The sequence below is a fragment of the Danio rerio genome, chromosome 7, assembly GCF_052040795.2.
Source record: "Danio rerio strain M-AB ecotype USA chromosome 7, GRCz13ab, whole genome shotgun sequence".
Lineage (NCBI taxonomy): Eukaryota > Metazoa > Chordata > Actinopteri > Cypriniformes > Danionidae > Danio > Danio rerio.
Genome location: NC_141027.1, coordinates 6,792,107 through 6,807,030, shown reverse-complemented (window position 1 = coordinate 6,807,030; position 14,924 = coordinate 6,792,107). Strand labels below are relative to the sequence as shown.

Here is a 14,924-nt window from a genome sequence, read left to right as displayed (position 1 = left end):
AATGGAGAGATCTTTTGCCACATGGTATAACTCTCTCTTTCTCCCCCAAGTAATAAAGTTTGTTACAGAAATATATCTCATTATTTTGATATGTCATTATATGACTTGGTCATGATGGTAAGAATAGGCATTATTATGAGATTAATTATTACAAAAAATATCTCATTATTGAAAGTAAGTCCCCATCTATTATTACTGAGAAAGTAAGTCTATGTTTCACACTGTGACATTATGATAAGATTTCCTATATAATTTTATTTAACGGGGAAACTAGCTTACCTGCGTCCAATCCCGGCTAACTTCTGGAAAGGTAGAGTAGCCAATAGCGTTAGAGATAACAAGAAAACCAAGTCCCGCCCTAGGACTCACAAAAATCCATACTGTTTCGCGCGAGCAGAGAGAAGAACCAGCGAGCGAGCGGAGAGAACTGATCGCGCGCGCGCTGTAGGCATGACCTCGCTCGCGAGAGCGTACATCGTGCGCACAGATGATAATGTGCGCGCGCGGGACTTGTTTTCTCGCGCTGGATCAGTTGAGCGCGCGCGTGAAGATCCCCTGTGCGCTCGCGAGCTGTAATTTTCTCGCGTGTAGACCTGTAATCTGCTCACGGTTCACTTCTCCTCACGCGCAAACATCACCGCTGCGCTCGATTTATATTGGCATTGATTTGCCGCCATAAGACGAGTCGGACATGATATTTAAGATCCCACATGAAATTTAAGACCTCCTTTTGGAAAATTACAGAATTTAAGACATTTTCAGACCTTAAAAATCGAAAATTTTATTTAAGACATTTTAAGACTTTTTAAGGACCCGCGGGGACCCTGGTGTATACTTCATCAGCTGTTTTTGTTTGTCAGCTTTGTGTTTTGGTATGTTTGTCTTCATCTTGTGTCTGAATAAAGCTCAGGTTAGTGTATACTCCATCAGCTGTTTTCATTTTATCAGCCTTGCTTTTATTTACTGAAAGCAAACACACTGTTTTTGTGCGACTTAAAATGCAAATAAGCTGCTACTCCCAGCCCCTTTACCAGAAGTGGGCAGGGCTTTTACAGACTGCGCCTCTGTTACTCTGGGATCAACAAACAAAACATCTGCATACACAATGTTCAATTTGTCAACAAAAAGGTTAAAAAGCCCCTACACGCACATAAACAGTTCACATTATGTCGCTTGTGTCTGAATGTAAACAAAAAAAAATAAAAATTACCTGTGAAGTTTCTTCAGCGCTTTTGTTGAGGAAATTTAAGGAGCTGGCCCTCTTCATCCTGTCAAAACAAATGAGAACAGGTGTAATTGCAGCATCATATCGTGTGTTTGGAGAAGATTCACATCCAGGCAGTGTTGCGTTGTTCTCTCACCCGGGGTTGCGGGGCTCCTGTGGGCCACTGCCCTGCAGCTTCTTCACCAGCATCTCACTGCTGCGCCGCAGGGCTTCACGAATCTTCCCGAACGAACCGCTCCTGCGCAGGCCACCGTTACCATCCTGAGTCCACAAAACATCAGCTTAACCATTGCACACACAGACTATAAAGGGATAGTTCCCCCAAAAATGAAAATTACCTCATCATTTACTCTCCTTCATGGTTTGGAAGCTTTATGAGTTTATTTAAATCACAGAAGGAGATATTTTGAAGAATGCTGGTACTCATTGACTTCAATAGTAAAATAGAAAATTATATGGAAGTCAATGGCTTACAGCGATGAGCGTTTTTTTAAAATACAATCATTTGTGTTCAACAGAAGAACAAAACACAAACTGGTTTGAAGCAATGAAAATGATAGTAAATAATGGCAAAATACATTTATTTTGGGTGAACTGTCGCTTTAAATACTCCCAGCACATGAATTAGAAAAGCTAATGCATTGCTAATCATGACACTCTGCAGGTGGATAATTTTTGCATATGCTTTTTTTTGTTTAGTTTTTTCCTTTTTCTGCAAATATTGACAAATGACCTAATTATATTGTGAAGAATTTGATATTCCGATTCTCAAATATGTGTAAGAACATTCATTTCAACAGCTTTTTAAATGTGTTATTTGATCTATGACTGGCCATAGGCGCTATCATCTTCGCCTAGGCTGCAAGAGAGATTAGAGCTGCTGGATTTACAACATGTTAATTCATCAACTTCTTTTGAAATTCATGAAAGTTAAGTGACTGTTGAATTGGGAGAAGAACAATGGAGTAAACGTCCTAGCAACATAAGTTGTGTGAATAATGTGTGCGCCGAACATTACACCCACTGTGGTGATCGTACACTCCATAGACCAGCCTAGACTGATCACACCGGTGTAATGGGCTATATGCACAGCTAGTTGTTTTTTTTAGCCAATGATTAACTTCCGGTAAAAGCTTAATGTGACTATTTTTTAATTTCTTAAGGTTTCTTTTACAGCATCGATGTTGTAATGCAATTACAATGCATTCAGTTAAATAGACTTAAGCATTCATTTAGTTGTTCTAGCGTAAAATAAAATGAAAGACTATAACTGCTAGCACCGTCAGGATCAGCAGGCGAAATTACTGGGGTAAAATAAAGCTATCCAGTCTGAGACTAACTTTGTCACATATCAATCAGGAAGTGAAGATTTTTAAAGAAATCAGACCTTAAAAGTGGCAATTTCATAACGGAAAGACAGGTCACTAGAAGCACTGAGGCTGGCTGAAATTAAAAAGTCTGTGTGCATATAGCCCATTGTACACTTCACAGGGATAAATATTGGCAGTTTGTCATCTTTAAAACATGTCTTGTATATAATAGAATATAAAAAGTGTGTAAGATCTGCACTGACCCCGCTCCACTCAGCTTCATCTCCATCACAGTCTCCTCGTGGGCCTCCAGGGCCGTTCACTCCATCCCGACTCTGACGTCTGTCTCCTCCGGCACCACCTCCATCCTTCAGCAGCTCCACCATTTTACTCTGATTAATCACATCGATGCCCTGAAAATAAAAGACTTCATTAGCTTTTTACACAAGCAGCAACGTCTCTTGTGAAGCCAAAATGGAAGTGACTGAAACTGCAGTTCATCAACTGGCCACTAGAGGCTGGCTCCAAAAAGGAGGAAATCCAAAAGACTGCCCGATGTTAAAGTTAGCATGAAACGGAACATAAGATTGTAGTTTTTCCCCCCAATATTGTGACGTATAGCCACTTGAAATGGTTCCTGAAATCAGAGAAAAAGAAATGTAGGACCATTGGGAGCTGCTTGATATCTTAAAAACTAACAATACTGATAGTAACATCTAAACAACACTTTATTTTAATTTCATGCGACCTTTAAATAAGAACTTCCATTTTACTCTCAGCTAATTTGAAAACATCGGCTTCCTGTATGAGTCATCTGCACAGGAAGTGGAGCTCTGGTTGTTAAAGATCAAGGGTCATGTCGGAAATGGCTGTGTGTGTGTGTGTTTTTACCTGTTTGCGGTTCTTGGTGGCACACACCTCCAGAGTCTCTGCAGCCTCCAGTTTTCCCTGGCGGCGGTACAGAGCACCCAGACTCTTCAGTGTGGTGTTCACAGTCGGGCTGCAGGATACAAAACACACCCAAATCACTCCAAAACACAGATTCCTGCACACACACTCTTATACCCACAATCCTCTGAGAGACTCACCTGTCCACTTTACAGGCTTTATACCAGCTGCCGTACTCTCCATATGGACCAGAGTCCTTCCTCTTACCCTGAAACCAGCAGAAAAACTGATTTTACACTGGATGGCATATTAAAATAGAGTAAAATTAAACAATAATATTAATGAATTAAGCACAGGAACAACAATATATGCCACTAACAATACTAGGTTAACTGGACAACTATATTAGGACATAAAATACATGAAATATGTACAAAAAAAAATTCAATAAAGTAAAATATAATGAAGTAAATACTAATAAAGGAGTCCCTAGACTGAACTGAACTGTTGCAGAAAAGAAAATTAAATAACCCATATATTTGTTATTGTTTGTTCAATGTAGTAGAAAAGAATGAGCTTATAGCTTAATATAGTGTTTGGAAAGTAGACACAGACATATATGTATCCAACTAAGATGCTGTGGCATGACCTTTAAAGGGAGTTCATGCTCAAAAAAAACCTCCAATGTGGCCGAATTACAACAAGTCTGCAAAGATGAAGACTTTGGAGGGGCCTAGTCAAAGTCCTGACCTGAATCCAATTGAGATGCTGTGGCATGACCTTTTAAAGGGGGTTCATGCTCAAAAAAAAACCTCCAATGTGGCTGAATTACAACAATTCTGCAAAGATGAAGACTTTGGAATGGCCTAACCAAAGTCCTGACCTGAATCCAATTGGGATGCTGTGGCATGACCTCTAAAAAGCAAGTTCATGCTCGAAAAACCCTCGATTATGGCTGAATTACAACAATTGTAGCGGGTCAAAATATTTATTTAATATATCTAACATTTTCATATTTAAATAATTATTGTTTATTTATGTATTTTAAAATATAATATATCCTGTAATAGAAAGCTGAATTTTCTGCATCATTACTTCAGTGTCAAACAATTCTTCAGAAATAAATCTTATGTCAACAAAATAAAAAAAAATATTTATAAGAAAAAAAAGAAATCACAGGTTTATTGCATTCTTGATCAATAAATATATTTATTTAAAAACCAAAATCTTACCTCAACCTTAAATATAAATGAAACAAACATTTACATTTAAACACATTTCTAGCAATGTGTAAAAACCAACAATACCTTGCTCTCCTCTCGTTCCTCTGCATGCATCCAGATTGGCTTGTTATCATCTGAAAGCAAGTCCATAAACAAATATAAGCAAATAGTATGCATTCATTTAATATTATTTTATCTAATCTTTGGCCTCTATTTGGCTTCAGACACTAGCGCTCTACTTAAATTAGCTTGTTGGAGCTATCAGGAGCAGCAGGTGGATGTTTGATCATAATCCTGTAAGCATCTGATTGGTTTAAAGGGCTGTGATGCCACAACAGATGAACACATTTAACAAGATTACACAAACCCTCTGAAACCTGCTCACTAATTCAGCCTGAGCAAAAGCAAAACACAAACCTGTCTGTTCTCAGCAGAAGTGCATTCGCATTACTGGTCAAAAGATTGCATTTAGGCAATTCATTTATTGCTTTGAATTTGACTTTCTGCATTTATTTGATCATAAATTCATAAAAATACTGAAATAAAGAATTATTTTTGAATGACTGTTTTAAAAATTAAAATGTTTAATTATGCAATTTATTCCTGTGCTTCAAGGCTGGATTTAAGCCAGCCTTCAGTGTCCTTAATAAATCAACATCATATGTTGATGTGCTGTTCTATTATGATCAATTATTATTGGCACAGAATTATTATTCATTTATAAAGATTTTTACAATTACTGCTGAAATAATGTCTTGTGGAGCATGTACAATAAACCTTTTAGGATTCTTTGATGAAAAGGTAAAAATAACCTGAAATAATATTAAATATATATATTTTTTTTTAAACATTATGCATTTATTTACTTTTATTCTTAAACAATTTAATATGACCTTGATGAATAAATGACATTTTAAAATGTACTGCATCAGTTTTAATAATAATAAATGTTTTTTTATTAGCAGCATAAAAAGGATCGAGTGTTACTGAAGGCTGGCTTAATAATGCTGAAAAATCAATCCCAGAAATAAATTACAATATAGGACTACATTCAATCAGAAAAAGGGCATTTAAAATCATAAAAATATTTCACAAGTTAACTAATTTTAATTTATATTTGATCAAATAAATGCAGCCTTGATGAATGTTATTTGAAATATTTAAAAAAATAAAAAAAATGACTTAGGACGGATAATTTTGACTTCAACTTTACTTAAAATATATGAATGTGCTCTCTATGCATGCTCTAATGACTGATTTACATGCATTTTATATTGTTACATTTAAGGTTTGACAGGAAGTACGTACTGTTGACCGAGCCGAACTCTTTCTCATGCGCGCGGGTCAGGATATCCTTATAAAGCGTCTCTGCGTCTTTGAATTTGCCCTGTTTCAGGTAACATGTGGCCTGTGGAGGAAAGAAGATCATCATCATCACTGAGAAAAATGAGAGAATCATTTCACATCTGTAATCAAATGCTCACAGCAGCAAGTCCACTTCTGAATGGCTGAAGAAAAACTAAATGAAGACTTTTTAGTAGCCTAGCCAAAATCCTGACCTAAATCCAATTGAGATGCTGTGGCATGACCTCTAAAAGGCTGTTCAAACTCAAAAAACCATCCAGTGTGGCTGAATGACAACTATTTTGAAAGAATTAAAGAGTTTGAAGTGGCCTAGCCAAAGTCCTGACCTGAATCCAATTAAGATGCCATGACATGACCTTAAAAAGGCTGTTCAAACTCAAAAAACCTTCCAATGTGGCTGAATGACAACCATTTTGAAAAGATTAAGAGTTTGGAGTGGCCTAGCCAAAGTCCTGACCTAAATCCAATTGAGATGCTGTGACATGACCTTGAAAAGGTGGTTCATGCTCAAAGACCCTCTAATGTTGCTGACTTACAACAATAACGTGAAGATAAAGACTTTGGAGCGGCCTAGCCAAAGTCCAGACCTGAATCCAACTAAGATGCTGGCATAATTTTAAAAAGGCAGTTCATGTTCAAAAAACCCTTTATTATGGCTGAATTACGACAATTGTAGAAAATAAAAATTCATCTACAGCACTGTAAGAGGCTCATTGCAAGTTTTGAAAAACTTTTGATTGCAGTTGCTGCTACTAAGGGCGGCTCAACCAGTTGTTAGGTTTAGGGAGTGAACGGTTTTTCCACACAGGGCTGTTGTTTTGTATTTCATTTTCCCTTATTAATAATTAAAACCTTCATTTCAAAACTGCATGATGTTTTCACTCGTGTTATCTTGGACTAATACTTAAATTTGTTTTATGATCTGACACCTTAAAATGCAAAAAATAAAGAGAAATCAGTAAGGTGCAAACACTTCTTCACACCACTGTATATTTTTTTAATGCCACGTCAGTAATGAAGGCTATTTTCATGACAAAAACAATTAATCAAAAAAAAATTTATAAAATACAATAAAAACCACATCCACATAAATAAGAAATGAATTAGATATATTTTTAATGTTAATACATGATACAATTTCCTCTTTTCCTGGTAAAACGTTGCTGTACATCTCTTTAACTGAGTTTTTATTAAAAAAAGAATAGTGCAATCAAATATATTGTGAAATATGTTAAGAACAACAACTACGACAATATATGTCAGTTTTTTTCTTATAATTTATATATGACAATATAAATCACAGACTGTGAAAAATGATTGTGTTTTAATTGCCCATTATGACTGTGACAGTAGATGTGTTAGTCCATACAGTTCATATTCTTGTGCAATACCACTAAAATGTTCACTTCCATTTAGAGCAAATTTAGAGCAATATCAAAGGACCCAAAATATCATTAGTATGGAGGATTTCTCGTCTTACCAGGTTGTTTTTGGTCTTGGCCACATTTGGATCATCTGCGCCCAGTTTGTTCTCGTAGATCTCCAGAGCCCTGCGGTAATAATACTCCACTTCCTCGTATTTACCCTGATTCTGACATAGCAGAGCCAGATTATTGAGCTGCTTTGCCACGTCAGGGTGGAATTTACCCAGAACCTGCAAACACACGTGTAAAGAATAATTGATGATAGGCAATTGAATTACTGTATCAATCCGAGCACAAAGGGCCCCCTGACCAATCAGAGCACACTGACACTGTTCTAACTAATACAATACCACGACACGCAATAAAAGCTACCATTTCAATGTTAAAAGGAGTTTTTGTGCTAACCATCCGTGACAACGACGCATGGAATTTCAATTTTAAAAACCATTTCAGAATAACAGTATAAACTACTAAGATAATGATCATCTCAGGTACTGATTATGGGCTTTATGCAGTGTTAAATGCTCACAATGTGAAGTGCGACCATTTAAACTCGCATTTGCGACTAAAAATAGATGTATGCAAACTGGAAAATGTATTTAATTGCACTTGCGTGATTTATTTTTAAAAAATTTCATTGGCTTGATTGATTTTATTCACTTGATCAAGGTAACACAACAGGGTGCATTCATTTGGAAGCCCTTTGCGGCTGTAGTACACGCTGACTGACGCTCTCAACAACAGCACATCATGTACACAGTGTCATATAAAAGGTGCTAAACATCGATTTCGTTTATATTTGGCTATTAATAAAGAAATAATAATAACAACAGAGGGCCAATAAAGTTTAATAAAAAGGATGTTAATACGTTTGTGCTGAAGGGACCTTTAATGTATAGAATCATTGCCATATTCCGAGGCTCTTTTTTTTAAAAACCCAGAAAGATAGTGCTCCTATAAACAGTGTCAGCTTTGCACATAAGTGTGGTGTTGTTTCTTTCTTCACATTATCTTAATTTTCCCATGTGGGAAGTATGGTTTGATCTGTGGAATATATTATGCAAATAAAATAAAATTTGATTTAGAAAAATGTATAAACACTATTTACTTTATACACTTTCACTGCGCGCCTAAAATTCTTTGATGTGCTCCACATGTGCTCCTTCTGAAAAAATTAAGCGTCAAGCCCTGATTTAAATACCATTTTACGTGACATACTACTGAAAGAAGTAGCAGACCTGACAGCCATCTGTGAGAGCGATGCATGAAATTTCAATTTTAGAAACTGTTTCTATTTCTGAGAAGGCGCGGCAGAACAACAGTACTAAGACAACGAACGCCTCAGGTACTGATTATGGGCTTTATTCAGTGTTAAATGCTACCAAGTGAGTTCAAATACCATTTTACATGACATTTATTGCCATACTACTGAAAGCAGCAGCAGATAGTTCACCTCAGATCTTGAAAATAAAATAATTATTGTAGCAGACGGTTTGAAAATTAAAGTCTGAACTCAAAGTGCAAACAAACAACAGTAGTCACCAAAAAGCCCATTAATAATGTTAGAGGTTTGATAGGTATTGTTACATTTAAAAGTTTTTACCCTTTCATTGGGAGTGCAGAAGTTTCTATTTCACTTGGCCACAGAACAATTTGACCAATTAGATTGCAAATAGCCATTTGATTTCTGATACACATTGCAGGAATAGACTGGACAATCTGAGCAATCAGAACACACTAGGCCATCCCATCTAAACATACCTGATTCTACACTGTAAAAACGCCAACTTTCAAAAAGTCCTCTGAACAAAGATTAATAAGTTAACTGAATTTAAATATTTTCATTTGAAATGCTGACAAATAATAGTTAGTTTGTTCAACAAATATGGTGCTTCAATGTGAAAAACTTAAAATATTTCGTTGAACTAATACAAAATTCTTAGTTTTGCGTTGATGCGTGCCCTTCTTGTTGGCGCATGCGCCTTATAAGCTTCTGGCGCATGCGCAATTTACTTCCATAGCTCACTGCAGGGGGTACCTGTCACGTGCGCGCGACAAAACGAACCATCTTTCTTTCTGCTGAGCTACGTGTCAATCGTTTTCATAATCGATTGTATATAATTGTATACATGTTTTTGTGCGATGTGCTACCCATCTGACTGCCCGATCTATTTTACCAGTGTATTAATGATGTGAGAGACCGTGATAGAGCGGTTAAGAGTAGTGGTGGGCAAAGCGAGGCTTCGTGAAACACTGAAACAGTCGAAGCAAATAGGTGCGTTCGACATGAAGCTCAGCTGCAGCCGGTGATCAACGAGATTAGCCGAGCGCAGGCGGGGCGGAGTTGAAAACGGAGCCGTCAAGACGGACAGCTAGACACTTCGGGACTCAGTTGCTGCAGTCATGATGACCGATAACATGGCGTCATCATATTTTTTTGTTATTTTTATTTATAACAACAAAACATTTACAAATAAAACAGAATACAGTTTCTACAAACTGTGGTTCCTTTTTAAACAATAAGGGAGAATTATGAATAAAATATATAACAAATGCATGAGAGAAATAAGAGGAAATGAGAGGTTAATATAAACATAAAAACGAACAGGTCTATTAAATACAAAGCAATAAGCATAAATTCTAGGAGTTAAACATCAATCTTTAGGCTAATACTTCTTGTTTGAAAATGCTAAAAAAAGGGTTTACATATATGTACATTTATAGATATAAAAATTTCCCATGTAAAAAGCAAAACAAGGTGTTTTGATTAGGTCTTAATAAATGACATTATTTTGGATAATGAATGAATTTTCAAAAAAGCATTTTAATCCAAAAAGATTGTGTTGAAAAGAACAAAAGGTAAAATAAGTGAGCTATGTAGAAGTTTCCCAGAAAGAGCAGGTAGCCTTTAAACTGCTAGACAGGAAATAAAATATATATTTATATTATAATAATAAAGCCATTTTATAATTATTTAATAAAATAGTTCAATAACTTAATTTGTTAAGAGAGCTTTAGGGTGGCAGGATCAATGATGATGATTTTCTTATTTCAAGTCTGTAAGACTTATTTGAGTTCATATTTAGGTTATTCACTAAAATATACACTAAAATATATCATTTAAATCGTTCGTGGAGATGAATGCAGTAAATAGTCTGTATAAAAAAGTTAAAAACAAACCTGTGCAAACAAGCTAACCTTTATAACCAGATTATTTAACAAAAGATGATTAAATATTTGTAGTCTTTTAATAAGCAAGATGTGTACAGGATAGAGAGGGTGTGAAAAGGGAATTGTTTGTTTTGAAACTTTTGAATCGGAATTTGTCCAATTATAAACCCGAAATACACGTGTTTGTTGTCATGTGGTGAACTCGGCCAATCGTGTAATATCAGTGTCGTCATCAAAGCTCCTGCAGTCGCTCTTCAGAAGCTGCACGGTCTGAGTTTGCCGACTGATCTCGGAGCGCTGTCGCGGTACTTTGATGCCACATGTGACAGTCACGTGGCGTCGGCGCAGCATCAATCCGGACAAGATTTCTAACCAGAATGCACCGCTTTAAGACAGATTTCGATCGATCTGCGCAGCGCTGCATGAAGTCGAACGCACCTAATGTGTCGAAGCTTCGAAACGTTTCGAAACCTCACTCTACAGTGACATTTAGTGGTCATTTTTTATATATATTGCACTGAAACAGCCTCAGCAAAGAACGATTGAACAAATTGAGGGATTAAACCCCATTTTGTGAAAGGGGAATCCTTCAAGTAACATAGTACAGTGGTTAAGGTGTCAGACATCCATGCAGGGTTAGTAGGTTTTGAAGCCAGTCTATCACAGTTGTTTTGAAATGCTTTAATACCAGTTGGTAATGCTTTGCTCTTGTATCGTTTTGTTTCAACATTGGTCTGATATCCGAATAAACAATTTGTGAATAAATATGTCTTGTTTTTGTCTTAAAACAGGGTTGTTGCTAGATCAAAAACGGTGGCCTGAAGTTATCAAGAATTATTTATATTATTCATTAAATTTCCCATTTATTGTATTTTATTAATGTCTACCCAAACCCTAAACCCAACCATACTGTAAAAATATTTATTATTGTTTTACAGTGTTACAAAAATGATGCTAAATTGATGGCGTAACTGTAGCTGTATCCTATTTAGGCTACACAAAACAGATACATGATTAAAATACATAAAACCATGATTTCGAAGTCGGGATTCGAACCCAAAACATCATGCTAAGCATAGAATCAATAAGCAAACCCACAGTGCTCTAAGCCATTTGAGACAGAGATAATTTGGAGACCTTGGCAGTCAAATTAGGATTCACCAGGTCTCGAAACGTTTCTAAGCTGATCGATGCTTTGAATCGCTTTAGTCACGTGACTAGGTGTTTCGAAACACTTTAGTCACCTGACTTGGGTGCTTCGGATCATGCTTCGGTGCAGTGATTCGAAACACTTGCGCTTCGGGATCTCGACACTGTGTCTAAACATCAGTTTCACGTCAGCCATCCCTAGTTAAGAGCACGCCAACGACGTTTCTGCTAAATCATAGGTATGTATGTCTTTTTTGTTGTCATCTAACGTTATAATATTTGATATGTTGGCTTTGATGTGCGCGTGTATCCTAATACGGAACTATTTGTTATAATTTAGCCGTGAGTTACTTGTTTCGTGCACTTGGTTTTGGCTATTTACATCAATAAAAGTTTAGAGTGAATGTATTTGAAACAAATAGCGATTTCAATCGAGTCATTTGCTTTAATAACTCACGATTAATACAATGAGTATCATATAACATACCAGATCAGGTATCCAAGTCAAATATAAAATTATGTCCTGTTTATCTAGATTGCTGTCAGCATTGCGCACATCATAACCTTTTTTCCCTTCGAACCAGAGCCAGTGGAACAAACGGTGACGTGTTTAACTGTGTAATTTGTTTGAAAATCGTGTGATTTTCATGTAATTCATTGCTTGATTTGTTAGCTCGACTAAATGTCTATCATATTCAGACCAACTTGCTTTAACAGTCAGCTAGCTTTTATTTACATAAAAAATATAAAGGGCTAAATATATATTTTTCTTTCTTTTTGCTCAAAAGGACTGAAATATTGACAATGACATAATTCAATGCAAGATTTCCTTGAGGAGGTGAGACTTGTTATCATCAGTGAAATTTGACGGTCATTCACCAGCAGATGCAAGAAACCTTTTCTCTTTGCCCAAAAGAAGTTGTTGAGATTTAGCCAGGAAGAAATTAGAGAGAGATAACCTGGACTTTAAGGAAGAGGTAAGTCACTATATTGCAATTGCTTTGGTTTCATTCAAGGTAGTAATGATAATGCTAAAAATAACAAACAACATTATTATTATAGGTAATTCAAAATACATCTGTATTCAGCATTTGAACATTTAAATATTTACATATATATATATATATATATATTATGTGTAAAAATTAATATGTATGTTTTTTTTGTATATTGTAGATCTGCACAGAGTTTTCTCAGATCTGTAATGTAGATCTCCTGAGACAGTTAATCGAGTGACTTGATAAATATACAGCACCTCTCCTGAAACTCTACAGAAAAGAAGGGATTCAATGGGTCCAGAGATGGATACAACTTTAAACAAGATGGATGAGCAGGTACTCATTAAGATTTTTTTTTTCTTATACACCCGTCTGATGTTTTTAACATGTGCAACATATTTTGTCCTGTCAAGAATTTCATGCTCAGGTAATACAGTCTAATAAAACGTAATTGCAACAATTTAATTGTCCAGCCCTTTTGCATTAATTTTAATTGTGTCAAGTTGTGTTTTGATTGTGAGATGGAAGTAAGATAAATAACAGATGTTTCACTTGTTTTGAGTGACCATTTCAAATGAATACATTCAAAGAGGAAAATAGAAAATAATAGCTGTAGTTTTTAACTCAAAGTAATTGTCACATGAAACTAAACATTTTTCTAAATTTGCCAACACAACCATTATCAAATTCCATTGTATGGAAACCACAAAATTCTTTTTTAAAAATAAAGCCATGTGTTTTTTCAACAGCATGAATAAAATACTATGCTCATTTAAATGTACTAAGTACATTTTTACTTACAAAACAATAAGATTGTAAAACACCCTTTGTAAATGACTTTCCTTTAGGTCACTGATATTGTCACCGATCGAGAAAGAGCAGCTCTTGAGGGATTGCCAATTTTTCTTCGTAAAAATTCTGCTTGCTTTCTCAAGATATGTCTGGTAAGTTACCCATTTTCATACCCTATTCTACATTTATTAGTCTGCTTGGTAACACTTTTAATAGCTGCACGCTATAAATAATTTATTTAGTATTAGCGAATAGTTAATTTATTTTCTGTTAAGCATAACTCTACATGAAGTGCTCAATGATTGTATTTTTTTTAACTTTAATGATTCATTTGTATTACTAATTTAAGTATTGCATTATTTACAAACCAGTTATTTAAGAATAGTTGGTGTTTTTAAGATCATTCAGAATGCTTAAGTACACGATTAATAAACTATTCAAATTAACATTTAAATATCCTAATATTAAGGTATGTAATAATAGTTACTTTGTATGTTAGTATATGCTTTATGAGCTTAACTTCATCCAGTTGTGACCTAATCTAAAGTGAGGACTATTTATGCTTTATAAATCCCTTATGAATGACAATTAAAGGCTCAGTTATATTCTAAACAGGACAATAAACAACTTTCACAATTGAAACTGTATCAAATAAAAGTAAATCTTTGCAATTTTATGTAAAATAAAAGTTTAAAAAATTGCTAAATATTAAAAAGTTGTCAATATATTATTCAATTATTATATATTATAGACTATTCAAAGTGTTACTGTTTGTATGTATGAAAGTATTACATGTTTTTATTTTCTTTGCATAATAGTAATAACATTAATAAGTAGTAATTAATATTACACATCAATTAATTTTCCCATTACTTAATCTCCTATAAGGACACGGACCCTGAAGACCACAGCACCAGAGATTAAAGGATTGGAATCTTCACTGTGGTGGAAGATGATAATGGCACTTCTGCATCCCTGCAATATGTGATGAACCTCGCTAAAATCTTGGAGGAGGCCATAGTACTTCAGGATATCACACATCTGCCTGCAGCCTTCGCTTACTTGTTCAGCCTCTTGTATAGACTGAATATGGAACACCCAAAAGAACTCAAATATACTTTTTAAGTGATTCAGCATGTTTTATGGAGGTTGGTGGCACATGATCTGCGAGAGTTCAGTTCATTCATTCATTCATTTTCTTTTCGGCTTAGTCCCTTTATTAATCTGGGGTCGCCACAGCGCAATGAACTTGTTTTACGCAGCGTATGCCCTTCCGGCTGCAACCCATCTCTGGAAAACATCCATACACACTCATTCACACATACACTACGGACAATTTTAGCCTACCCAATTCACCTGTGCCACACGTCTTTGGACTG

The 14,924-nt window shown here is 35.5% G+C and overlaps 1 protein-coding gene and 1 long non-coding RNA gene across 7 annotated transcripts in view; one reads left to right on the top strand and one right to left on the bottom strand.

The window, feature by feature from the left end:
* Positions 1 to 14,924, bottom strand: part of klc2 (kinesin light chain 2) — a 35,339-nt gene that overhangs the window by 6,565 nt on the left and 13,850 nt on the right. For 2 of the 6 annotated variants that reach the window (XR_015494835.1, XR_015494837.1), the window contains exons 6-13: positions 7,492 to 7,665; positions 5,955 to 6,054; positions 4,731 to 4,780; positions 3,624 to 3,691; positions 3,427 to 3,535; positions 2,799 to 2,948; positions 1,362 to 1,486; positions 743 to 1,268 (exon numbers count right to left, since the gene is read on the bottom strand). Coding sequence is in view for 2 of the 6 variants with exons in the window: in XM_087259652.1 (XP_087115778.1) it covers positions 1,211 to 1,268; positions 1,362 to 1,486; positions 2,799 to 2,948; positions 3,427 to 3,535; positions 3,624 to 3,691; positions 4,731 to 4,780; positions 5,955 to 6,054; positions 7,492 to 7,665 (834 nt within the window). In the remaining 4 variants the exon portion in view is untranslated. The remainder of the gene's footprint in view (positions 1 to 742; positions 1,269 to 1,361; positions 1,487 to 2,798; positions 2,949 to 3,426; positions 3,536 to 3,623; positions 3,692 to 4,730; positions 4,781 to 5,954; positions 6,055 to 7,491; positions 7,666 to 14,924) is intronic. The other 4 variants (XR_015494834.1, XR_015494836.1, XM_087259652.1 and 1 more) reach the window with 2 other exon arrangements.
* LOC141375281 (uncharacterized) lies at positions 12,951 to 14,574 on the top strand. The gene is made up of 3 exons (XR_015495240.2): positions 12,951 to 13,089; positions 13,602 to 13,697; positions 14,434 to 14,574. It is a non-coding gene; the product is annotated as an uncharacterized LOC141375281 (long non-coding RNA).